Genomic DNA, 26128 nt, shown 5'->3' on the forward strand with positions numbered 1-26128 from the left:
GTCTTCAGCAGGGAAGGATCTACATTTGTAGCTAATGAGCTGCTAGGAGACTTTACGTAAAGTAGCGGAATGGTTAAAATTCAGGTGGCAGCGACATTTGCTGTCTATCACTGACAAAACTAGTCTTACGGAACCGTTCTTCTTTGTACAAGAGATGAAGCTTTCATCTTTAAATTGCAAGTTATGGTATGGCTTGAAGTTAAACCATTAAAATTTCCCCTCAACAAACCAGTAAGAAACAGAATAATCTCTAAAATTGTGTGCATGGATGTGCATTCCTGCAATTAAAAAGCACGTACAAAACAGTAGGCGATGCAGTGTTAACATTCACACATATTTTGCTTCAATTACTTGGCAGTTAAGAAAAAAAAAAGAACTGAGGAAGAAGCAGCCAAACACATGCACGTGGCATTTTGTTTAAATTATTTAGCTCTGGATACAGAATATAATGTGGCTATTTATATAGAAATCAGCTGCAAATATTTCACTCTATGCAATTTTTCTGGTCTAACTTTCGAGGAAGCATAATTGTTTCTGAACAATTATCTGACACGTTACACGTTCTGCAATGCCAAGTCTCGAGACAGGATTGCTGCATCAGAAAAAGAAATTGATTAAGGTTGCATGACAGAGAATAGGTTGCTAATGGTGAAATGGGTCCAAAATTAGCTTTGGAGAAGGCATGGTCTTCTCTAGCCTGTGAATGACTTCTTCCATTAATAACAGATACTAATCTAAAATCCAGCAAAGTAACAAACACTCCCATGCAAAAAGCTGAAAATGCAGAAGCAACAGCATAAAATAATTTCCTATTAATCTCCTCGGGATGTGATCAAGTTAAAATGTTTAACCTTCCCTTGAGATGGGGGATTGTTGCTGAAAAGAGCAGTCGAGGCAGCAAAACACGTTCTATATGCTACTCTACAGAACTGCCATGATGGAACAATAACATACTGTCAGAAACAAAAGGTGTTATTACAAAAGAAGTGAAAGTGTCTGCTCGATACACTGTATGTTATTTACTATCGTCATGCAGAACAAAACGATTGAAACATTTTTAATGCATTCACAGCTGGGTAACAAATAAAACTCTATCTTGTGCATGCTAGGAGTGGAGGGTCCTCAGAGAAGGAACAGAAGCCAAAACAAAACAAAACAAAAAAAGATTTACAGTGACCATTCCTGGGAACTTACTCAGAGTCTTTGTTCCATAACCGTCGTCACCTAATCCGGGGATGTCCTGCACGGAAGTCCCCAGAGAGAGCAATGAGAAAGGAAGAACAGCCGCAGAAGAGGAAGGAAGAAGTCAGTGGAGTTGAAATGGATACTACCATGACTGACCATGTTGATTGAGCAATCTGGATCCCTGCTTTTTCTTTCTGAAGCAACTTTAGACCCATATTCTATGGGAATGCAGCCAATGGAAGAGGCAGTGACTGTGGTACATGGCTTTTGGAGCTGTGAGGAAGAAGGAACAACCAGATAAATAAAGTTCCAGAAACTTTCCTCACCAGATAAATTTAGGAGAGAATTATTAAGAAAATATTAAGAGAAAGAATATTTAGGCTCAAAAAATAATTTAGAGCAGATGTTTAAAAAAGTAATAATTTAATTTAGTATTGTGAAATTGCCAGTTCTTGTCTGGGAATATTTAATCAGAGACAAGTTTGGATTTATGACAGGTGCCACAACAACTTTGAGAAGCCACATTTGCTCTTCCAAAAGTTAAGATCACTGTTTTATTCTTTGGAAAATGATGTTTCCAGGGACGGAAGGACCAGCTGGATCCAAACTGCAGTCACACATTGGTCACAGTAGTAATACCTCTCCTGCCTGCCTACGACAGATATTTGCCTAGATGTGTGGGGTACTGGTATCATGCGTGTCACCCATTTTTTGTGCTGCTGCATGTGACATCATCTCCAAGAGGTTACTTACGTTCTGGATCACTTGTTTCCTGCTCACTCTGCTCCTTGCTCTTGTAGAATGGGAATTTTCGTGAAAAGATGAAGTTCTTTTTACGCTTGTCATTGAATGACTGTGAAGGAGAAAAGGCATGGGGCAAAAACAGGGACGTCTAATTGTTGTCACACTCATGCTGACAAAACAACTAGTTTGTAAAAGTGGAGAGAACTGTAGTGACTCAAATCAGTCCAAACCAAGCGGCTGCAAAGTTTCAGAGGCAGCTGTGGTGAGGTCTGCACGTTGAAGGCAAAGCCCCTGGAGACCAGATCAATTTGATTACAGAGGTCTCAAATCACAACCTTCAGCTCCTTACTTGGAAATTATCCTGTTTGGCTTGTTCAGATAAAGGGCTACAGATGGCTCAGCAAGCTTTGAGATCAAGCCACTCATCTTTAATCATAGCAGACTGGGCACAGAATTAATTAACTGGCTGAAAAAGAGTAGGCTGTAAAGAGGAAAGCGGAAGCCTTTGATTTGCTTGTAGTAGGTATGTGAATTCAGCCCTGTGCCAAATAAAATCAAATATTTTTGTCTGGTAAGTGTTGCTGATTTCATAATGTTTTATTTGGCCTCTTAATCGACAACTTCTTAAGTGTGTTTTAATGCTTTTTTTTATAATTAAAAAAATTACTTTGTTTTATTTTATACATGTATATTTGTTTATTAGGTTCCTCCGGATATGCTTTTAGTTTTATGTGCTTTAGAGATGGAATTCTGCTGATAAGCAGTATTTCATTGCATGTCAAGCAACAGATATTGCTTAAATTCTTCAAATGGGGAATTAATATGGAAGAAATTGGTATTTTTTTACACGATAAAAACTTTGACATTACAGACAGCCATGAAAGCTCATAGAACTGTACTATGTAGCAGCACGATATGTCTACTTGGGCCATTTATTTCAGATACCAAATGAGGAATTAGGGTTCCTGTACAGTCAATTGAGAGAAGCTGGCATTTCCAGAGGGCATGTACCCTGAGCTGCAGATAGTGCTTATCTGAAGTGATCTGTGGTGTTTGTCAGACAATGTCTGCACTGTTTCCTATACTGAACATATGCAACGTTCAAGACACACAACTTTGCAGGTGATCACCTCCAAGAGAGTAGAGACCTCCTTAACCCATGTAAAGGACCAATCTCATGTGTTCGTCATTGCTCAAATGAAATATAACCAGTATTTGGCTCAAATTCTGAAAATGAATATATGTACAGTTTCCAAATGTAATTAATTTCCTTACATTTTGGAAGCACAGCATAAAGTATGGTTTAGAATATGTATTTCTGAAAGATGTGAAGTTAGGTACTGAGAATTTCTATTAAAGAAGTTGTCTACTTGTGTCACGAAAGTTTCATGCCACTTTTACATTTCAAGCATATTTAAAGTTCAGTAACTGAAAACAAAGAAAAAAAATGCACATGTAGAATAAATGATCCATGAAAATCTCTCAGAATATGTAAACACTCAATGTGAAATTAATGTGGAGGTCATGCACAAATAATCCAGACAGCATGCAGTTTCAAAACAAAGCAAATATGGCAGAAAGCCAGAGGAAAAAAAATGCACATGAAGAATTAAAGTAATCTGTGGATGAAAAGAGGACTGACATGCACATTACATCATTTTAATGACCTAAAGGATATAATTAAATTAAAATGTGTGTTCTGTGATAATTTATTTTATTTTTTCAAAGAAAGGAATGTAGCATGTTAACATTTCCTATTGTGAAAATGTTGTTTGTCACGATTCATCTGAATTTCACATAGTAATACTACACTTTAAAAGGGAAAAAAAATTATATATACACATACACAATAGCATCTCAAAAACCAAAGGGGTTTTAAAATGACAATCACTTAATTACCAAATGCCATTTCACTTTGGAATTAAAGAGAATGTTATCAAATTGATAAATAAGTATGTTGTGTTTCACAGAGATTATATGATAAATAACACTCATAAGTATTCTTTTTCAATTTTTTCCCCAAATGTCTAGAGCAAAAACTTCACAAAGTCCATTTTCACCAGAAAAGCATATATTTTTTTCCATGCTTATGCTTGATCTAAGAGTATATTCCAGATTAGACAGATGTGCTATAGTGTTATATAAACTTTTTCTCCTTTTGCAATTTCAAATACTGGATTGCCTTTTTAATAAGATATTGTTCCACTTCAATTTGAACAATCAAAATCTGGCAATTCATAGCAGGTGACTATTATGTTCAAATATGTGACTGCATTTACACCAGTAAAAAGCCTTGTTCGTAAAATAAAGCTGACTCTTAGTTTATTAATATCCATAAGCAAACATGTTTATGCATGTGTTAATATTTCTATAGATTAATCAATGGGTATATTCATGTTAAGGACCATATATACTATCATAGTGTAGTCAGATGGTTTATATTTAAAACAACAAAGAAACTGTAGAACATTATAAAACCCTAATATGCGTCTGATCCTGCAAACTTATAGAAATAATTAGTCCTTGGTATTAACTGAATGGGCTAACCAAGTATTTATTTTCTTGTACATTAAGGGCATGTTGCTTCACAAGAAACCAAAGAGAGGAGCCTTGATTTGGTTTTGTATCCAGTATAAATGTGATTAAGCTCAGGCTGATGATCTCCACCTTACGGATATGAAATCCTGCAGACACCCAGCAAAATGCTCCTTGAGATACCACGATATCTATCTCTAATGGGGGTTGGCAAAGGGAGGAGAGGGATGCTCACCCAGAATAAACCCATGTTTTTATTGGACAGGCTGTGTTAACAGCCAGATTTTATTCTGCTGGTGGAGGAGTAGAGACCAGCACTGAATACATATTTTCTTTTTTAAGAAAGGATCATGCATGTGAGGAATGGTGGTAAGGTTAAACTGCAAAATTCAGATGTATCTTTTTGAGATATTTTATTTCTATAAAATGGAAACTTTGAGACCTGCCAAATATTCTGGAGCCAGTTTTCACAGGGGCTCCCTGTGCTGCTAGAGAGCTGGGAAACAGCTGTAGGATAAATGAGAGAGGGATGTGCCTACATCTCTCTGCCAAATGCAAAAGTTGCATGCAACTGGAATCAAAATTGTGATATCAAGCTTAAGTTTGATTCAACAGTATTTGGGCGGGCAGAGTTTCTGAAAGTCAGTGCCTGAAAATGGATTCCTGTATAAGTCGCAATTTCTTTGCCATGAACATGTAACATTCTGTAATGGCAAATAACTTGAGCATTTCATTCACAGTAAAAAACCTGTACAATAGATTACTTTTATACCTCACTGCCACCAGTTCACACAGACTACCCCTAGCCTAGGAACCGGCATTAGCAGGCCCTTTATAGAGACAAGTGCCTCAGACCAAAAAGCAAATGAAATTTTGAAGTACTGTTTGACAACTGACCAGTGAGGTCATTCTTCATTACATTTGAACTGTGATGAAAAAAAGAGTCTTTTCTCAGAAAAAAAAAAAGGGGAGAAAAGCTTTCACCGATGTCCCGGCTTGAATTCCTGTTTGATACTACTTGGGCATAGACTGTGTTTTGAAGAAGCCAAGAAAAAAATTGTGATGTGCACTCTCGCTTGACCAAATATCCTCCGATGTCCCCAGTTACATAAGTCTGGCCTATGCATACCAACCTTCCCTGGTTGTGACAGACATTAAGACACTGTGTGTTTCCCATCTGTAAGGACTCCCTTTGGTACTTTTTTTTGGTGTCAACATCATTTTTGTATTCCAAATGCTTTTCCCTAGGTGCAGCAGCCATGTACATGTTACTCATCAGCTAATAGGATAGTGTTATTTTAGAGGAAATTTTCATGTAACACTGAATAAACAATCCAATTTCAAAATTTGCTTTACAGTGGTAAACATCACAAAGAACAGCGCATCAGTAATTGCTAGTTGTACCATACTGCAGTAGGCAACTATATCATTGTTTACTTTGAGCTTCTTCCCAATTTTTTTTCACAATGTAGCTGATCCAGCCCGTACTGTTTAGTGCAGATGTGCTCTAGACAGAGGTTGTCCTCTTCACACTTTGCAGACTAGCCTAATATGTTGGGAAAAGATTTCTTTTGATGCTCTAAAAGCTCTAAAAGCAACTTTATCTTCTAAAAGCCATTAGACTCCCAAATATCTTGGGAATACTTTATTTTGCTATTTCATTCAACCAATGCTAATCCTCAGTCATGAGCTGAGAACCAGTCTTCGGGGATCACCTGAGAAAAAGCTGTTCCAGAGCACTGGCTGTGAAATTCTTTTATGCAGCGTGTAGATGAATTTCATTTACCACCTATTTTTAGGCAGGTTTGAGCTAAGCTTTAGCCTAGTTTTTATGTTATACGATTATCTATGTCAGTCTTGTTCTGAGATTGGTTTAGCAGTGTATATGAGAAGTTCATTCATTTTACTCCTTCTCATCTGCCATGGGTTTTTTGATTCTTCTCCTTTAATACCTGTTTTTGGCGAAACTTAAATTTATAGTCCTCACTTATGCAGCATTCTACAAAAATCTACAAAATTTATCAGTAACATGTCCCTGCAATCCTTTTCTCTATATTTAATTCATACTTTGTGTATTAGGGACATTTTTTTACTCTGAACACTGACTTTAATAAAGCTTTGGGCACTCAAACGCTGCTAAATCTCTACATGTTAAATCTCTCCCGTCATACTGAAAAGTCACACTGATACCAGAAAGAAAAGTTTGGACTGTAACAGATACTGAGTGTCATTTCTCCTTTTGAACACATATATCACCTCTCTGCTTTTATAGTGGACTTTTTCACTTAGCAATTCAAATGTGTGATGAATATGAAGTCTCCAAAACAAACTTTGGAAAACAATGCTGTGTTAGTATTTTTACTTTATGTGAAGAGTGCTTTTGCCGTTAGCATAGCAGCATGGTCTGGGGAAGATGGGTCAAACCACACCTTGGAATCTTCTGCCTCATTGTTCCTTCTGCAAAATCGGGACCATCGCAGTGCTCTCCTTACGGGCACTTTATGGGGACTAGGACAACACCATGACAATAACTGAGGCCATGGTAGTTTCTTTTATTAAGGGAATCATGTATACCGAGGTTAAGTGACTTGACCAAGTCTAGAAGAAAGTAAATGCTACTGAGCCATTCTTGCTTTCCTGGTATAACCACAAACTTGTCCATGGACTGACTTCACATACAGAAAACTCCTAAAGACATCTGTGCAGCCATGCAGAAGATAAACTAAACAGTTCTTAGTGTCAACTGTGAGCCTAGTTGTATAGTGACCACACAGTATTTTCCTTAAGACATATATATTTCATTCTGTCTGACCACACAGTTATATACTGGCAAAGCCACACTTGCCAGCTTTGTATGTCTTTTTATGAGATGCAGGAGAAAGGATGTCCCTATTCTGTTAAGTTCAACATTAAATTTTTGTAGATAGTTGTTCTGGTTTTGTTAGTGAGGGAGGGCCTAAGGTGGTAGCTTCTGTAGGAAACTGCTAGAAGTCGCTCCCCTTTGTTCAGTGGACTCGGCCGGGCCTAGGGCGGACCCGCTGCTGGCCAAGGCTGAGCCAATTGGTAGCAGAATGTCCCGTGATAACGCCTCTGCGATAACGTATTTAAGTAGGGGAAAACAGGAAAAAGAGGAGGAGAAGATGTGACGCAGCTGAGCAGGGGGCAGAGAGGGGGAGGTGCGAGCCTTGTGGGCCTTGCAGGCCTCACCCTCTGGCCTCCCGCCGGGCAGCCGACTGGGCCCAACTCGGCCCGGCCTGGCTGCAAGAAGTGGAGAGGAGATGAGAAGTGAATAAGATGTAAAAAGGATCCTGAGAGACGTCTGCCAGCCTGTTGTGAGGAACGGCTGCAGACGCCAAGGTCAGTTCAGAAGGAGGGGGAGGAGTAATATGGCTCCTGGCCAAGATTCCTTTGCAACTCGTGGTGAAGACCATGGTGGAGCGGGTTGTCCCCCTGCAGCCCATGGAGGTCCACGGAGGGGCAGAGATCCACCTGCAGCTCGTGGAGGACCCCACGCCAGAGCAGGTGGAGGCCTGAAGGAGGCTGTGGCCTGTGGAGGGCCCGCTGGGACAGCTGTTCTAGAGGGACTGCACCCCGTGGAAGAGATGACCCACGCCGGAGCAGTTTCACGAAGGACTGTGGCCCGTGGGAGGGACCCCACGCTGGAGCAGAGGAGGAATGCGAGGAGTTCTTCCCCCGACGATGATACAGCGGCGTAAAACAACACGTGATGAACTGACCGCGACCCCCATTCCCTTCCCCCCCCCGCCATGCCGCTCGGGAGGGGAAGGTAGTAGAGATAATGTTAAGCCCGGGAAGAGGGAGGGGTGGGGGGAGGTTGTCTTGTTCCCTGTCTCATTCTCCTGCTAATTTTAGAAATAAATGAATAGTTTTCCCCAAGTCGAGTCTGTTTTGCCCGTGACGGTAACTTTAAGGATTTCTCCCCGTCCTTATCTCAAACCTTGAGCTGTTTTTTCTTATGTCATCTCCTCCTATTCTCTCGGAGGGTGGGGGGAGCGAGAGACAGACTGCGTAGTCTGGTCCTGATCAGGGCTGAACTACGACAATAGTGCAAGTATTTGAAAAAAAAGAAAAAGCCCGGGCTACAGTCACTCCTTACTGAATTTTTGCACCATGACCCATACTGATAAGTGAGAACAAACTTCGTTGAGAAGAAGCTCAGATGAAGATAACTCTGCTTGCTTAGTTTTCCCATGATGCTGCAGGGAGATTTGGATTGTGGAAATCCAAAATGAAAAAAGACAAGCCTGATTAAAAGAACTCCACTCTAGCTTCTACAGGCAAGAGTAGTGTTGTTTAGCATTCATAAATGTGAAATTTTACTAATCTTTTTTTCAAGATTGACTTAATGCCACTTGGCAGCCAGCAGCTCAGTTTTAATTCCTAATAAAATGATAGTTAAATACAACACAAACTATCAGGGGAACAGAAAGCCTAATAGACTTTCAAGAAAGCATGTAAAAGCAGTATTTCCCATTCCGCAAACATGTATTTAACTTGATGCAAGGTACAAATCACGTTAAAAAGGGAGCACTCATCTGTTCTAATTTACATTGCATTATTGTCAGCAGGATTGAAACACCAACGTACAAACCTTGTGTATGTGACAGCCAAGGTCATTTACAAGCATCTGAAGGTTGTACGCAAAGAGGGTGGGAAGGATTTGTTCAAGCAACAACACTGAAATTACTAGTGTGAAAGAAAGAAAGGGCAAAGTGCCGTGATGCTGAAATCAATTTGGATATAGAATAATCTGCCCCAGGGGAAGTGGAAAAGCCTAGATAACTTCACATTTAAAACAAATCTGCTAATCTTAAGTACTATGGGGAGTAACACTGCAGTGCTGGGAGAGAAGGGAGTGGTGAAGAGAAAAGAGCTAAGCAGTAAGCCTCTCCCGGCTCCAAAGTCTGTGTTTCTGTGACACTGTGATGCTCACAAATCCAACATCAGAGAGTCATGCTGAGGTCCAGCGTGGGCTTTGACCCATCTGGGCTCAGTACAGACATATGGGCAGTGTAAAGATCTTCCTCTCCTTTCTCCTGGCCGTCTCTGGAGTACAAAAGTGTATTTGACGTTTGGCAATGTTGTCCCAAATCTTCCTCTACTCTTTACTTTTCTTTTCCCCAAAACGTATCTTTCCCTGTTATGCCCTCAGCTACTGATCCCACTAATAAATCTTGAAATAAATGTGAAACCTTCTCAACATTCTTTGTGAGGAGGACGATGATGATAAAAAAGCCTCAGAGATCAACAGTAACATTGATGTGCACTTAGTAAAATTTTGTGACTGTCTGATCACCAGCCCACACCTGCAGATTTTCCTACAGCAGAAAACCTCTAGGACCTTTATCAGCTTGATCTTCATTCCTCAGTTTTGATCAGATATTTTCTTTTTTTTTTTTATAAATATTATCTTTTTCTTAACTCTGATTCCCAGTTGACTGCTTGTGCTTCTTTAGATTTAAAAATGAAATTGGGGGTTTTGGTCTCCTCTGTGCAATCTTTTGAATTAATCTCACTAATAAATAAAGCTGCAGAAGATATTAGTTATCTGTGCTCTTAAAAGAAAACCTCAACTTGCTCCTTTATAGCTATTTTTTTTTTTGTGGAATAATTTATCTGTGCAATCAAGTGCTGTGCACTTGACTTATGCAACTGTAAACTACTGCATAAAATGGACCATTGCATAAACCGAACAAGGTGCATAAAGACCTTTATTACTCTTATTTTCTGAAGTAGTAGTGGAGGAATATTTACAATACCTACACTCCTTCAAACTATTCACTGAAAGATAACTGGAACAGACATCTTTTGAACTGACCTTTTGAGTAACAGGAAGAGTGTTTGCATTCACAGATGACTGATGTAGTGGGCTGGCAAAGACCTGGCTCAGGACATAGTGAATCATACATCCCAGGCTCAAGTTTTTCATTTAAAACATTGATCTATTTAGGCCTTACAGCTAAAATGATTGAAAAAAAAGGCATGGGCAAACAGAACCAAAGTCAATCTCTAAGAGACTGCTGCGAGGTTTGTGTAGGAGGTGAAGGTCCTACATCTTCCAGTAATGCACCTCACACTAGCAGTCTCACAGATGGGGATATCAAATGAGATGGACTTTGGCTTTGACCCAGCTTGGCAGTTCCTGTGTCCCTATAACCTCCCAAACATGGCCCGTGAGGCTCTAACTCAATCATAACCAAACTGCTCAAATTTGAGTGAGCCAGAAATAAAGATGTGAAATATAGAGCCTGTACCATCTTGATGAGTGTTAAGACTTAACTCCACTCTTCTGGAGCTTTGTGTGAAATCTTACTAGAAGAAATCTGTGTTCTATTTCTAATTCTTTGACAATATCTATTGCCAATACTATACATTTGTCTTTTCAACCACTTCCTTTTTTTTTTTTTTTAGAAGAAAAGCTAAGTAACTATGACATTATCTGTATATACATGGAAATTTCCTGCCATTTAATTCAGAGCATTAGACAATAAGTTATAAAAATAGTGCGCACACAAAGCTAAACTCAGCACAAATTTCTGCTGGAACAGCTTAGAAGAAAAGCAATTAACTCTGCTGTAAAAATTGGTATTCTACCTGTTCTAGCAATTTTTCACTGTATTATATCTAATCTGTGACCAATTTAAACATTATACTACATATCTTTATGTCAGTGACTCTTAAACATTTCTCTTACCTAAGCAGGGATGGCAGACAGTTGTTGTGCGATAGAAAACACTGATACTATAGTCCCTACCATTATGGCCACCTAAGAAACCATATTATCTTATAAATAAACTCCACATGATTATCAGGTTAAAGAAACTGGAAAATCTATGAGACACATGTATTTAAATTTATCATTAACTGACAAAATTACTCTATCAGTATTTTCTCAGACTGACAAGCCGGCAAAAGGTAGAAATATTTTTCACCATCTGGATCAAGTTCAACCCCAAAGCCTTTATTTTTCACATTTGCTACTCTATTCCATTATGCTTACAAGTTTCAGATATTTACAATTTGTACTTCTCAATAAAATGCAAAATGGTTTTTCTTTTCTTTTTTTTTTTTTTTTTAACGGGAAAACAGACCCAAACATTTTTACTTTAGGTTTTTTTTTTTTTAATTTGAAAGAAAAACTTCTACTGGATTTTTAAAAGAAAGCTACAAAACATATTTCTTTGCTTCAGCTGAGTAAAAGCCTCCAATTTGACCTAACAGTATTTTTCACAATTTCTAGAACTGTTTCACCTCTAAAAAACCAAGTTCCTTAAGGCATGCCAGTTCCCTGCTAGAGTCAGCACTGCTACTGTGGCATAAATCAAAAGTGAATACTCACTTATTTTCCTTTACTTTTGACTGTGACCTGGGCCCAACGGACAACTGTTGCAACGCGACACTGTAGTTAAATTTTCCTGGCTATATGCTGTTTTATAATCTGAATTTCATTTGATTACTTCAGAACATGAGAGAACTAGATGCTGAGGACAGCAGTATTTCCAATGTACCTTGCAGAAATGCCGAGTGAAATCTGTTCAGCTCAAGAGGAATAGTCAAGGCAGCCCAAGAATATGAGCTCAGGTCTAAACAGATGCAGAGCCAGCATCCACTGCCTGGCACCACCTCCAGCTGTCTTAAAATATGAAGACAGGACTGTGGAGGGCATGAAAATGCATAAAAGAGCAAGGGCAGCTGGACAAATGAGACCCAGCTTTTCCTCTGGCATGGGAAGAAGACATCTCTTTCAAGATACAGGCTGCTTTGGAAGGAATTATGCTGAAATCTGATTCTTCCATGACACCCAATGCTACCTCCATTTCTGAGGTCTTGCAGCCTTTTCCAGAACTGAAATTCAACAGAGAGAAAACTAGAAGCAAGATAGCAACAAAGCCAGATGGAGGAGAGCAATTTATTCCTCCTCCCTGCACTGGGCAGTTTCACACCAAAGCTCTGGAGAGCATCTTCAGACCTACTAATGCCCTCTGCCAATAAAAAGTCCTTGTGTAGAAAATATCTCTGCTCAGCAATTTGCTTTTAATAGTTTCACCAGTTTTTTTTTTTTTTTTTTTTTTACACTTCTTTTAAATACCTCACCTTTAAAGGTGAGGAATTCTTGCAATACGACTTCACATTACTTTTTTATCCTTGTCAATAATTTCAATTTTATGACAGAGGAAGCATTCTTGAATGACTGTTAAAGAGTAACAACTAAAATCCAGTATTGCAGAAACAATGGCTTTGTAGAAGATTTTATGTCAGTTAGTAATGGAGATGTAAAACCAGAAATTTTATTACAGTAATGATTTCCAAAGCTTATTTTAAGTTGCACACATGAAAAATCATTCTTATTCTCTGGTTAGAGTAAAACAAATTTCAGTCATTCTGAGATGGCAGGGTGTACAGTAAAATACTGATTCACAACTCTTGCAAATAAATGACATGCAGAATGGTTTTCTAGAAAAAGCTCTGTTCTGAGTAGAAGGGGCTTTTCTTGTCTGTAATTTTTCGACCTGTAGGTATACAAGCAAAGAAGTTCAGGAGCCTGCACTGTCTCTGGGTACTGCACCAGTACTGGGGGTACTGGTGGATGAAAAGCTGGACGGGAGCCAGCAATGTGCGCTCACAGCCCAGAAGGCCAACCGTGTCCTGGGCTGCAGCAAAAGAAGCGTGGCCAGCAGGTCGAGGGAGGTGATTCTCCTCCTCTACTCTGCCCTGGTGAGACCCCACCTGGAGTACTGTGTCTAGCTCTGGAGCCCCCAACATCAGAAGGATGTGGACCAGTTGGAGAGAGTCCAGAGGAGGCCACGAAGATGATCAGAGGGCTAGAGCACCTCTTCTATGAGGACAGGCTGAGAGAGTTGGGGCTGTTCAGCCTGGACAAGAGAAGGCTCCTGGGAGACCTTATTGTGGTTTTTCAGTACCTAAAGGAGGCCTATAAGAAAGATGGGGAGAAACTCTTTAGCAGGGCCTCTTGTGACAGGACAAGGAGTAATGGCTTTAAACTAAAAGAGGGTAGACTTAGACTAGATATAAGGAAGAAATTTTTTACAGTGTGGATGGTGGATGGTTGCCCAGAGAGGTGGTAGATGCCCTATCACTGGAAACATTCAAGGACAGGTTGGATGGAGCTGTGAGCAACCTGATCTGGTTGGAGATGTCCCTGCTTCTTGCAGGGGGGTTGGACTAGATGGCTTTTAAAGTTCCCTTCCAACCCAAACCATTCTATGATTCTATGATCTCCACAGCAACATCGTAATTTGTATTGACGCTGCAGGAGCTATATGCTGGGCTGAGCAGATGGCTTACCTATGCATTTCTAGATAGCTTTGCCTAGCCTAACTTAACCTATCCAACTATTTATATTTTGCACTTGGCAAAGCAGTACTGGAGAATTATATTCAGAATACTTTTTAAAAGTTTCTAGTTTATTCACTGCAAGTACTAGTGCAAAGATTAGTCCAAAAGAAATGTCTGACATGTTTAAGTTAGACTTTTAACTGCACAGTGTGAATAAAATCATATGGTTCTTAAAATTTAGATTACCACGCCCAGTAAAGATACAGGAGATAAGGACTGCAAGTCTTTGTCATGCCTTGGCTTTGTGAAGCACTGAAGGGCCATAACCCTATGCCTTGAAATGGCTGCTCTGTTTTTTAGAAGGTGCACCCAGTTAAAGCTTGCAGAAGTGGGATCCACTGTGTCTGGCTTTAAATATTTACCCTGTAGGTGCCCAAGGCAGAGGTAGTGACCCCAGGCTCCCTTTACAGTTAGTGCACAATTCACCACATCTCTTTTAGACAGCAGTGGCACGTTGGTGCTCTTGACCATGAAGAATAGAAGAGCTGTTTGGAGATTTTAGAGGTGGAGAAATATTTAGGAGCCACCAAATTCATATTAAAAAATCAGCTAATATTTTACAACATTTACAGAACTCTTAACATCATGTGTAAATAATACTTCTGCAGAAAGCCATATTTCAGACTTTCCAGTCATGCAGGTAAAATATTTTTGTGACAGGTAAAAGCCAAGCCAGAACATTATGACCCTTCTCTGCATGTGCTCCTTAGACATTTTCCAGAAGCTTATAAATAAATGCCTAATGGAAGCATATTTTAGCCAGGAATTATCACTCTAAGCACATTATTTTTAATATCAGTGGGTGTCCAATAATCGTCTGGCACTGAGACAATAAAACATTTTTGTTTTGGGCAAATTGCAATGTGTTTGTTGGAGTGTTGTTGAAGAGTCATTTTGTTTATACAGCCGAGGCCACACTGTGAGCCATTCTGGATGCTAAATGTTCCTAGGAATGTTAAAATGTTATTAGGAATCCGATCAGAGTGGAAATAATTACTATTTTATTTTTTTTTTTAGGGCCTGTCTAAACCAAAGTTTCACTTCAAATATCTCTAAGGTGGGGAACTGAATTAATATTCAAACTTTTTACTCTAGTTCATGACTGCTATTTTAGTGTGACTAAACCAATACAACAATCCTTAGCAAAAAACACATGCTAGGGCTCAGGTCAGCTTCTATGGCATTTAATGGGAAGACTCTGCCTTCAGCACATTTAAAACACGATGTAATGGAAGTAAAAGAGAACACTCAAGGCAATTGATATTGCAAGTAGAAGTAGCACCAAGGAATGGAAAAAGATTTTTAAATTAAAATTTAATTACACAGCAAAGGCTGACATTTTATTTCTAATGGTCAAAATTAGTCAGAAGAGGTAGCGTAAGCCTTACAGGAAAAACATTATCTTCTGCTAAGCAAATGGTAGCAAATGCTATTTGAATAGTCATAAGAAGGACAAGCTAGAAAATTCTGGATCAAATTAAAGTGGTTTGATAGTTACAGAGCAAAGTAAACAGCAAGTTCATCCTGGTTGTTCATGATCTCACCTGGGATCACCTTAGTGGGATGTGTATCTGCAGGACAAATAGATCCAATAAACTCCCACAGCCCGTGGTCCTGGCCAGGGCTATCCTGTTGGTTTGCCTGTGCCCTGCCTGTCTTGCCTACCCCACCTCACCTTACTGATGTGACTTCTTGGCTTGATTTTGAACCTGATTCATCACTGTGGACTTTCTGGGAACCACTGGGCCATGGACCAACCTTGGTTGCTGCCACCAGACTTGATGTTTGTGCCCTGGGGCTGCCCTGGACTGTACCCCTTGTCATGAGGCTGCTGTTGCCCTTGGGTTCCGGTGGAGCAGCCCTCTCCTGCTGCACCCCAGTCTTGCACTGCATCCAGGTTATTGTCCTCCAACTGCTATCCTGGGCAACCGAGAGCTGACTGCAGTTCGCTCTGCCCTCTTTAACCCAATGTCTTTACAAATAGCAGTAAGTACAGAAATAGAACAGCAGCACTGCAGCTGCATTATTCACTGGCTGCTACTTAAAAACTACAGTAGTTGCATGCTAGAAAAAATATAAAAGGGTTGGATTACACAAGCAAGTACACACGAGTAGATTGCTCCTAGGCACATTGCTCCCAGGCATATGTACCTCCAGTCCTTGAAGATTACAGCTACACAAGTCATCATTTTTCCAAGCACCAGTGGGAATACTAGTTGGAGGGCAATTTATAGCTGAGCTGAGCACTTACTCCAGTGAGAGTGCTCAGATTTCTTTGGAGAAAGGCAGCCATTCCCATTAAATAGCAATGAGAATTTAGAAAGACTGGGAGAACAGAGAACAGTCAGGCTAGATCAGCAAGGCTGAGACCAAGAATAAAGAATATTTAATTATATATCAGTGCCTACACCACCTCCACTAACCCTTCTCCATATCATCCTTGTGGGCAGGTGTATGCTGCTTAATTTATGTTCAACCTAGTAGATCACTCCACCTGTGATCCCACATGTTCTGGTGTTTGACACTTCCATTATCTTTTACTCAGCGTCTGTTGCTATTTTCTGATTAAAAAATTTAAAGTTGGGGGGGGGCGGGGAGGAAAGATGAAGGCCCCTGCTTTTCTCTTTTCACACTCATACATATGGACAAATACACACCAACGTGGACAGAAATGCTATTCCCAGTTCAGTATCTCTCCTTTCACTACCATTTTGTTACTGACTGGAGGGAATTCAGAAAACAAACATGATTAAGCAATTGCATGGATTATTTTATAAAGAAAACTGAGGGTCAATGAGTGCAGTTTTGGGGGGGCATGTCAGAGGATCTACTCTTTCCCTGTCAATGAAATGTAACCCACTGGTGAGTATGTGTTACTAGGCTCTCCAAATCAATGGCTAGCTGCACAACAAAGATGTAGGTTTTCAAACATGCTCATATGGTGCATTTTCTTCTGCTTCTATTATTCTGCCAGTACCAATCACTTTAGGAAATCCATTTATTATGTCAAATATTTTTAGAAGAGGAATGCAAAGAAAAGTTGGTTAAAATACACTGAATATGTGGAAAGTTTTCTGATTATGGACCACAGAACAGTTTCTCCCTAAAAGTGATGAAACTATATACTTAGAAAACTTAAGCCTACTTAGCACACTGTTAGAATGTTAGAAACAATCATCAACTGCTTAAACTGCAGCAGTTTAGCCATTTCTAGTGATGAGGAGACTGAAGGACTGGATCCGACTAGAAAGAGTATGAAATTTATGTCATGGTAGGTCTTTAACAGGAGATTAGACAAAACTGTGAGACAGGAGGAAGACACAGAAGACAACCTCAGTGCAGGACTAGACTCTATGGCCACCTAAGGTTCCTTACAGACCAGTTTTTCTCTGATTTGATGACTAGGGCTGAAAATAACGTGATTTTCTAGAGCATAAATTGTTTGGAAATAGATGGGTTGGATTTCTTTTCAAATACTTAATAAGCTGTCAAAATGTGTCCTACGTATCAAATCCTGACAGTCACTGGATTTTGACATTTGGAGGAGAAGTGTATTGAGTATGCAGCAGGTTTATTTACACCACAATATTGAGCTTGCTATCTCAGTCAGGTTTAGCTTTTTCCTTTCATGCCTCAGTGCAGTGTTGCTAAAACAGCAATAAAGGAAGAGAGTGACCTTACATTGCAAGCAGGGCTGTGGGATCCGTAAACAGAATCTGCTCATAAGAAATATTATTAAATGCTATCACACTCCTGACTGTCATAATCAACACATTCCGAGGCGTTTGAAGGGGCAGACGGAGTGCCATGTAGGTGATCTGACAGGAATATGAAAAGAACTGTGGATGATGACTTAACTGAATAGAAAAAAAGATGAATGGATAGTGATGGAGCAATATGGTGTAGGTCACAGGCCAGTGTCTGCATTGCTGATAAGCAGCAGAACTGCTGAGAGAGATTTTGGAGGGAAAGGGCTGTCCTTTTTCTTGGCAGGCACCTTATCCCTGCTGAGCAGCCCCACTGGGGCAGGCACCCACCTGGCAACGCTTCCCGGTAATCACAGACTGAACATCCCACCACGCACCCTGACACGTTCATTAAAAAATGAGAGATTGTGAGAGGCATGACATTTATTCCACTGGGAACTGAAATGGGGTGTTTGTCCATAGACAATGTTCTGGAGTCACTGGCCAAATAAAGTGTGAAATGAAAAGGCATATAGCATATACAGTTCTCTGTATAAAATTAAGTTTTACCTAAACATTATGCTTCAAGATAAAAAAAAAACACAAACCATGAGATGTTGATAAAAGTCTTCCCAAGAGCTATGGTTTCCAGTATAAAAATATTTTCAAGAGACAGTCAAGAAAGAGTATATGATCTGACAGGGAGAAAAGTGAGAGCTGCTATTTTTGTCTCGTGAAAGACTGGTTGTAATTACAACAGTTGAGAAAAAAGCAGATTACTGGCTCATCTCTTTTCCCGCTGTAATATTTCCCTCATTACTTGACATTCTTTTTGATTCAATAAAAAATCTGAAAAGCTCTCAACCACTGTGGGGTTTAGGATTAGAAAAGGAAAGGCTATTTTTGTTCATCCTGAAGCCTAGGGTAGAGGAAATTACCAAGAGTGCAGTATGCCGCTTTGGCAGATATATAACCCCGCGCACAGCTACTAACGTGTTCTGCTCCTTTTGGTGTGAAGGTAAGCATCAGAAGATACTTGGGATATGATCTTGAGTTCAACATAGCACAAAGGATACTTTTAAATTGAGTTTGTGCTCACTTAACTCCTGTCGCTTCCTCCAGCATAAATATTAGACATAAACCTTTGGGCTACTATATCTTCCATTTATTATCCACAGACCAGGGGGCCCCATAGACTGAGACAGCAAATGCTTAGGAGATCATAACCGTGTTATCTTATCTTCATTTATCTTTTTTTATGTTAGGAACTTTAAGGTAGCTGGTGTCCTGGAAACCCTGCCCGTTGCAGCAGTAGCTCGGAGCAGCCGTAGGGAACCAGAGGGATGGACTGGTTGCCACCTTTAATAACAATTAGAAAAACTGGTGAAGATCATTAATACAATTATATGAATGAAGCTAGAGACTGGACTTGGTCAACTCAACTGAAGAACAATCTTTGCTTGATTAAGTTAAGTTGTTTATACCAGTATTTATATTATCTTCCTTATTACACATGACTGAGCATCTCTAAGTGGTTTGCTATCTTTAAAAATGTTAATAGGACCTAGGATTATAATGATTTTTTAACTTACCATAAAATGTACCATGGTTTCATTTGCTGCTTATACTACATATGATGTCTCTGAAACTGAATAAATAAATTTCTTTTGGTCAAAATAAACAGAACACAAAAGAAAAGCAGTCCTATTGGGTTAAGCCAGAGATCCAGTTAGCTCAGTAACTTTTTCTGAAGTTGTCTGATAATAGACATTTAAAAGAAAAAGAAATATGATCCTTCCCCTCTTACAACCTCTCTGCTTCTTGAAATCAACAATTAACATGTCCTGAGCTACATGACCAGAGTGTTAAAAGTTGTCATCAGATCCATTGCTTGTTAACTTATCTAATTAGTTTTTAACTTACTTATTTCTTACACAATATCCTGTAATAATGAGCATCAGAATTTTATTATGCATTGCATGGAAAGGTATTACCAGTTGCCTGATTTAAACTTGAGACCAGAAGATTTCACTGGAGCTCCCTAATTGTGTTTCACATTCCCTAGTTTTGTATCCATCCTGATTTGGTAGACTTTTATTTCACAAACCATGGATTGGAGGAGTCCAATGAAATGAATTAAAAGGTATATAAATATTCTAAATCACATTTTTAAAAAATGCTGAACTTAACTTCTAGATGAGGTAACACACCCAAGTTTGGCTTGAAAACGAGGAACTTTTGAGCCTTTGAAAAGTTTATCCTTTACCTATCCCTGCTACTAGATTTGTCAAGTATATTGCTGAATGTTCTTAAACACCTTTTTAGTGAGGCACAAGAAGCTGATCAGCTACAAACATCATGCCATCTGTAATACTTTCTTTGTATCTTATCTCCAGATTTGGATTAAAAGTCAGGGATAAACAGATGAAAAAGTGTAAGACTTTAAAAACCTTTAGAATAACTAGACAGTTCATATTCTAAAATCATAGTTAGCTCAAAGAAATTTTAGCACTATCTCATAAAGCCTTTACTGTGGCTTTTTAGCTCTTAAACATTGCTTCTGTAGGGGAAGAAAAGAATCAGGGCCGGCAAGATGATTCAGGTAAAATCACATCAGGATAAACCTTTTATCTGTGCAAAAAACCTTAAGCATTCTCTGTATTCAGTTAAATTTTGTTAAAAAATGTTTCTGTGCACATCTCCCAGTCAAATTTAGAAGCATCACATGAAATGCTATTTTTCTAATTTCATCTTTAGAGTAAAATAAGACAGTAACTCTTGTCTAGGTGGTCATGAATGTATGAGCACAAAGGTGCAATGGACACACATAAGCTTCAATTTTATCTTGGATTTTAGGTGGATTTCCAAAGAGGAGAGTTCTCCCAGGCTTAATGCAGCCCTGTTTGTCTAGACTGAATTTCTTCCAGACCAAAGAAGTAAAAACATGCACTGTTAGACAGCTCACACCACTTCTTTTTGAACACTGAGAGACTAAATGGAAATGCTGATCCCTAAAGCACATATACATATATGTGTACTCAAACACCTCATTTTACATGTTGATGCTTAATTTAACAATGAACACTTTTCCCCTTTATGCTCTTTTAAACACAAGCCCTGAAATTATGGGATTTTTTTTTTTTTTTTAAATCGACAAAAGCAATTTTTAGCAAATACTAACAACAGAAAGTGTGCTTCCAAAAGGGTACAACGGTCTTGGTCTGCAATTATGCAATTTCCTAAATGCTGAAACAAACATTGATGTGAGTGACTGGAAGATTAATGTTACACTGATGACAAAAATGGAAAAACAATTTGGAGAATCAAGAGGTAATTAAATTCCTGACAGACTCACTTGAATAAGGACCATTAGTTATATGAATGAATTATTCCCCTGAGGCTTTGATTATACACAGGAAATAGACATTTAACAAGTGGTTTCATTTGCAATATAAAGCTTATTATCTCCCAAAATAAATGGCAACATTAATTTACAGGGTTGCAGAGAGTGGCCATTTCAAACTAAAAAATGGAGCTCTGACTCCTGAAGAAATGCAGTGAGATAAGTCCTCTCACAATGCAATTTGATATATAGTTTATACCAAGTTATCTGCATGTGCAAATAAGGTGCAGAGGCTGAACTCTGATTCCACGTACCTTATAAATCTGGAAAACTGGTTTGGGTCAGTGCAATTATTCTGCATTTGCATGGAACTCGGGAACTGTTCTGTAGGGCAGTAACTGGGAAGTATTTGCAAGTCTGAAATATGATTTTGCTGACATGTAAAGGCTTGGGACCCACTGTGCCAGGAACTGAATGTTCATGGCAAGAGAAACTTCTTACCCTGCGAATCTGTTACAGTCCAAGTAAAAGCACAGAATAAACGGGGGTACAGGAAGCATTATTATTCACATTACAGAGGGAAATGAAGCAAGAAGAGATTAAGAATGAGAATTTCAAACTAGGCAGAGGACCATCGGAGCAGCAGGTCTGGAAGTGACCTGCTGAACCACTTGGTTTTGTTCCTTGCTAGCACCCACCTGCACTGGTGGCCTCTCATCACCTGGTTTTGACCCTGCTCTGTGTTTTCTGCAGCCAAAGAGGACTTTTTGCTGATGGTTCCTGAAGCTCTGTCTCTTGCTTTGCTCACAGAAGCCCTCAGTTCTAAATCCTGTGCATGCCAACTGTATTGTTTTCAAAAATAAATGTGGCAGAAGGGAACCTGCATGTTTTGTGTTGGCTGGCCTGTTGTGCCTGCTGTGAAACACACGTCTGTTCAATGTCTGTCACAACTGTTAAAGTAGAACATCCAAAATCTAAATTTTGCATCTGGGATTCTTTAACATTCAACCTTTTGTTTGAGATCTAACAGCTTTCGAAGCCAGGGAATTAGACTTCTTGCCCTATTTCATTAAACAATTATCCATCTGCATTAGTTTTTAACATCTTTTCTTCTATAGTCATAATTTAACTACAATCACAGCTATCACAAAATGCTCTTAATTTTCTTAGTATCTTCCAATCAGGAGGCACTCTCAGTCAGTATTATCATAAAAAGAATATTTAATTATTTAGAAGGTTCTATCATACTATACTCCTGCCTATATTTCACTATACTCCAGATCTTGGTTGCAACAATAGAAACATTCCTTATGTTGTTAAAATTTTCGCTCCTCTGAAACACAAAAAACAATTACAAAGTGCAATTTCAAAAGGTTTCACTATTTACGTACCCCTTTTGCATCAATTACACCAGGTTTCGCATTGAACTTCACTGTCTTCAAACGTGCACGCTCCTTTCTTTCAACCCTGGGGAAAAGAAAACACAGCGTTTTGTATGATATGTTTGATAGCCCATCTCCCAAGACCATTGGTGCTTTACGATGCATAAAGTGAGCATTTAAGGCAAAATTTATAAATTAGAAAAAGATAGATGTCAGGTCACTTCCTCAGCCAATGAGCAATTTCCTGGTGAATACAGGATCCTGGATTTGAGGAGCCTTTGCTGTCCTACACCAGCAGAACAGCAATCCCTCCCAACACACATGGGAGTGTCGTAAAAGCATGTTAAGGACAGATTTACTCTCTCTAATTCAAGCTATACAAAAATCAGGCAAGATTTAGGGTTATTCTATGGTCAGAGGAATGAAAAAAGGGCAGACAGAGAATAAGCTGTTCACCTTGGTTCTTTCAGATGTGCAATTTGCAATGGAATAAATTTCCCTCGGTGCCGGCATCTTTTTGTCTTCCTATGGAGGGAACTTTGTTCCCTAGCTTACATAAATGATGAGCTTTCAGATCATCCAAATAAAGTAAATTGAATTCCACCATTTCTATTTTTAAAAACAACCCCATCGTTTCAGAGTAATGAACTGTTTAAAGAGTACCATAACCATTAGGTTAAAATATATTACAAACCAGCATGTGACACACAGTGGTGGTGAATGGTGTCTAGGCTCATGGCAAATGCAAAGTAAAAAGGATGAGGTTTCACCTGATGGGTTGAGGAGCTGTAAGACATTGCTGATGTTGGAAAAGAGAGTCTTGCTCCTTTTCCCCACCACTGCCCCATATGTCATTGCTCCCAGGAGTACTCCTCGTTGCTGCATTCTCTGCAGCAGAAAACTAACTGACCAACAAAAGTGAGTAGGTTGTAACGGTTTTAAACAGTTAATCAACTGACTGATCTGATCCAGCAGCTTATCCAGCTGGAGCAGACCAGAACAGGGGAAGGGAAAGCTCCTTTCCCTTATGCTTCAAAGCAATCTTTACCTTCAATCTCAAAGAAAAACAGAGAATTTCTTACTAACCAGAGGTACCTAGAAGCTTTTCAGGGGTGAATGTGTTATTTGACAATCCTTAAGAAATGTGTTAGATGTTTTAAGTTTTCTCAAATTGTCTCAAACCCATAGACAGCATTCAGCACACACACGCAGACGATCCGCCCATAGCTTTGCAGAGCCCTTTGCACATGATCACTGTTTAAATTTTAGGTTCTGCAATACCAACTTTACGATGCCGCAGATATTTAAGGGTCTTGCCCTCAGTTTGACTGAAGTAATTTTGAAAATGCTATCAGTGGAAAGTTTTTCTTGTTTTAAAATCTTTATTTAAAAATGATTTTCAAATTTATCTTCTGAAAGATGGAGGCATGCTACTTGTTACAATATTCAAGTGCAGAGAAACTTTCTTGAGGCTTTGATTACTTAAAACACAGTTTTGCCAAAAAGAGCATTTCTAAGGAGACATACGAATGCTCAGGGGCAGAAGAGCTATTTTCAGCCATTCTAAACCACTGCGAATTGAGTGGATGGTCTTATTTAATCCATGCCCTCCACAAATATCTGCAAGTGGATAGAATGCAAAGAATTTTATTTTCTGACTCATTTCAGTGGAGACCTCATTGCGAGTGAGTGAGTTCTGAAAACCAACATGGGCAACTACCAAATAGTGTGGCCAAAAAGTCTGGTCCCATGAACTGACCACCCATTAGCAGGTGGATGCACTGGATGAGCTCATCTTCAAGATCAGTTTAACACAAATGAATCTCATACGCATTCACCAAGACTGCCTCACAAGATGAACCAAAGTGCTGAAAGGGAGGGCCAAAAGGCCATTTGCTTTGAAAGTTCAATCCTGATCTGAAAAACCAGAGCCCACAGCCCCTGCGAGCCCACCTCTTGGCACCTGAGAGCCCAAACTGCAGTGTGGTTTAGTCTGTACAGCTCTGCTATTCATATATTTAAAGAAAGCTGAAATGCTCCAATTAAAAGGCTCACAAGTTATTTGATCCTGATATCCATAGCTTCAATAATCACAGCTTGAGAGAGGAGTTGTTCTGTTGTATATGCAATGCCTTCAGAGCAAGAAAAAATTGAGATCTAAAAAACTCTCTTCAGGAGAGAAACACATATCGAAATCATTGGCAACAAGCTGATGCCAGACAAATTAATTCTAAAGAAAACACAGACAATTTTACTTTTTAATGCTTAATATGTTTAGCCACCAAAATAATATAGAAGAGGAATATGTGGCATCTCGATCCATTCATATCTTGGAATCAGGACTGGACAAACACAAGTTACGGTCCTCAGTATAGAGGGAAAAAAGAGACACAAGGCATTTGTAAAGGACATTGCACTGGATAATTTAGTGTTTCTCTTCCTAAATACTATGGAACAATATCCTGAATTTCCATTATTCAATGAAAAAGCATTATTTTAAAGCCACATTATTAAAATCTTTTAGCATATTGAAATAGACGCAGTAAATATTTCTCCTGTGGGAAAACCGTATCTGCTTAGCATATTTGGAAAGTTCACCATTACTACAAGATTTACATGCATTGTATATTTAAACTTTTAACACAGCATGGTTAAATAATAATGCCAGGAATTAAAAAAAAAGAAATCTAAGAAAGGTTGAGCTCTCACCTAAACAAAATCAAGCTCCAAGAAAACCAGATGCAGAGAGAGAAATCTAAAGAGAGGAAGAAGCTATTCATGTCCTTACTCACCCTAATACGGTCATTACTGTAAAAATGACATTTACTTCCTTTGCAAAGTCATCTACAGAATCTCTCATCAGCTGGCCCAAGTGAAAAAATCTGATCATCTACCTATAATTGAAACAGTAACTCTGTTTGTCTAGGATTAGGAATTGCTGTAGGAAATCTAAGTTGGATCCTGCAAAGCTAGCTTATAAGAGCTCAATATTGTATTTTTATTAGACAATAAATAGCTGGGAAAAAAAGTGAGGTTTATTATATTCTCCAAATTGGTCCAGATATGACCCAAAATAACTTTAACAGTTTCCCACAAGTGACATTAGAATACATTCCTGCAAATCTCCTTTTGGTTTCTAAGTCCAGATAGTAAGAATACCTAGTTACTGATAATTATTTTTTTTTTAAACACAAACTCTAGTCTTTTGATAGAATGATAATTAACAAAACCTGTTTCCTTCTGTCTGAGTGGGCTTATATATTTCCTACTGAAACACAGTGAGTGCTGGTTACTATAGTTACAGTTTAAATTTAGAATAAATGCATTTCTCTGTAAGTGTGGAATATTCACATGGAAACAGCTCAGATGCAGCTTTCAAATTAAATCTGTGTTATTAAAAACGTATGAACAGTCTTAAACTAGCAGATGAAGTCCCTTGATAGTGCTGGTAAGAAATGAAGACTTGAGGCTGTGTAATTGCCTAAATAGGATGAATGCCTTCTGAGAAAATAATTAGCTCAAATGAACACAGTATTCTACTTATTAATCTGTGTTAACATTTAAACTCATTCCAGTCCTGCCTAACTTCCTAAAACATCTGCTTTTAACTTCATTTCTTATTCACTGCGTAAAGAAATTTGGAAATTAACCCTGAAGAGTGGATCTTATTTATGAAATTTGTCATAATTGCATTAGCAGCCATGGAGGCATTGCTGCTTTCTACAGCCACAGCAGAGAGATGAGCAGCTGCAGAAACATTCTGCCTTGCTTTCAGAAGTATCTAAATAATGTCATTAAGTGCCATTAATCCTCCAGGCAAACATACCAACAATGTCGGGGGCTGTATTAAGGACAGCACACAGCGTTGCGTCCCA

At 39.0% G+C, this 26128-nt stretch overlaps 1 protein-coding gene across 9 annotated transcripts in view; it reads right to left on the minus strand.

Moving 5' to 3' along the window:
* Positions 1-26128, minus strand: part of DLG2 (discs large MAGUK scaffold protein 2) — a 1053001-nt gene that overhangs the window by 26261 nt on the left and 1000612 nt on the right. For 8 of the 9 annotated variants that reach the window (XM_086739682.1, XM_086739677.1, XM_086739676.1 and 5 more), the window contains 2 exons: positions 22263-22338; positions 1195-1240 (listed from right to left, as the gene is read on the minus strand). In XM_086739682.1, coding sequence (XP_086595808.1) covers positions 1195-1240; positions 22263-22338 — 122 coding nt within the window. Of the gene's footprint in view, positions 1-1194; positions 1241-1938; positions 2039-22262; positions 22339-26128 lie in introns of all 9 variants that reach the window. The other variant, XM_086739684.1, reaches the window with a different exon arrangement.

Source organism: Chlamydotis macqueenii, chromosome 1 (genome assembly GCF_036417535.1).
Source record: "Chlamydotis macqueenii isolate bChlMac1 chromosome 1, bChlMac1.mat, whole genome shotgun sequence".
In the NCBI taxonomy this organism is placed as follows: Eukaryota; Metazoa; Chordata; class Aves; order Otidiformes; family Otididae; genus Chlamydotis; species Chlamydotis macqueenii.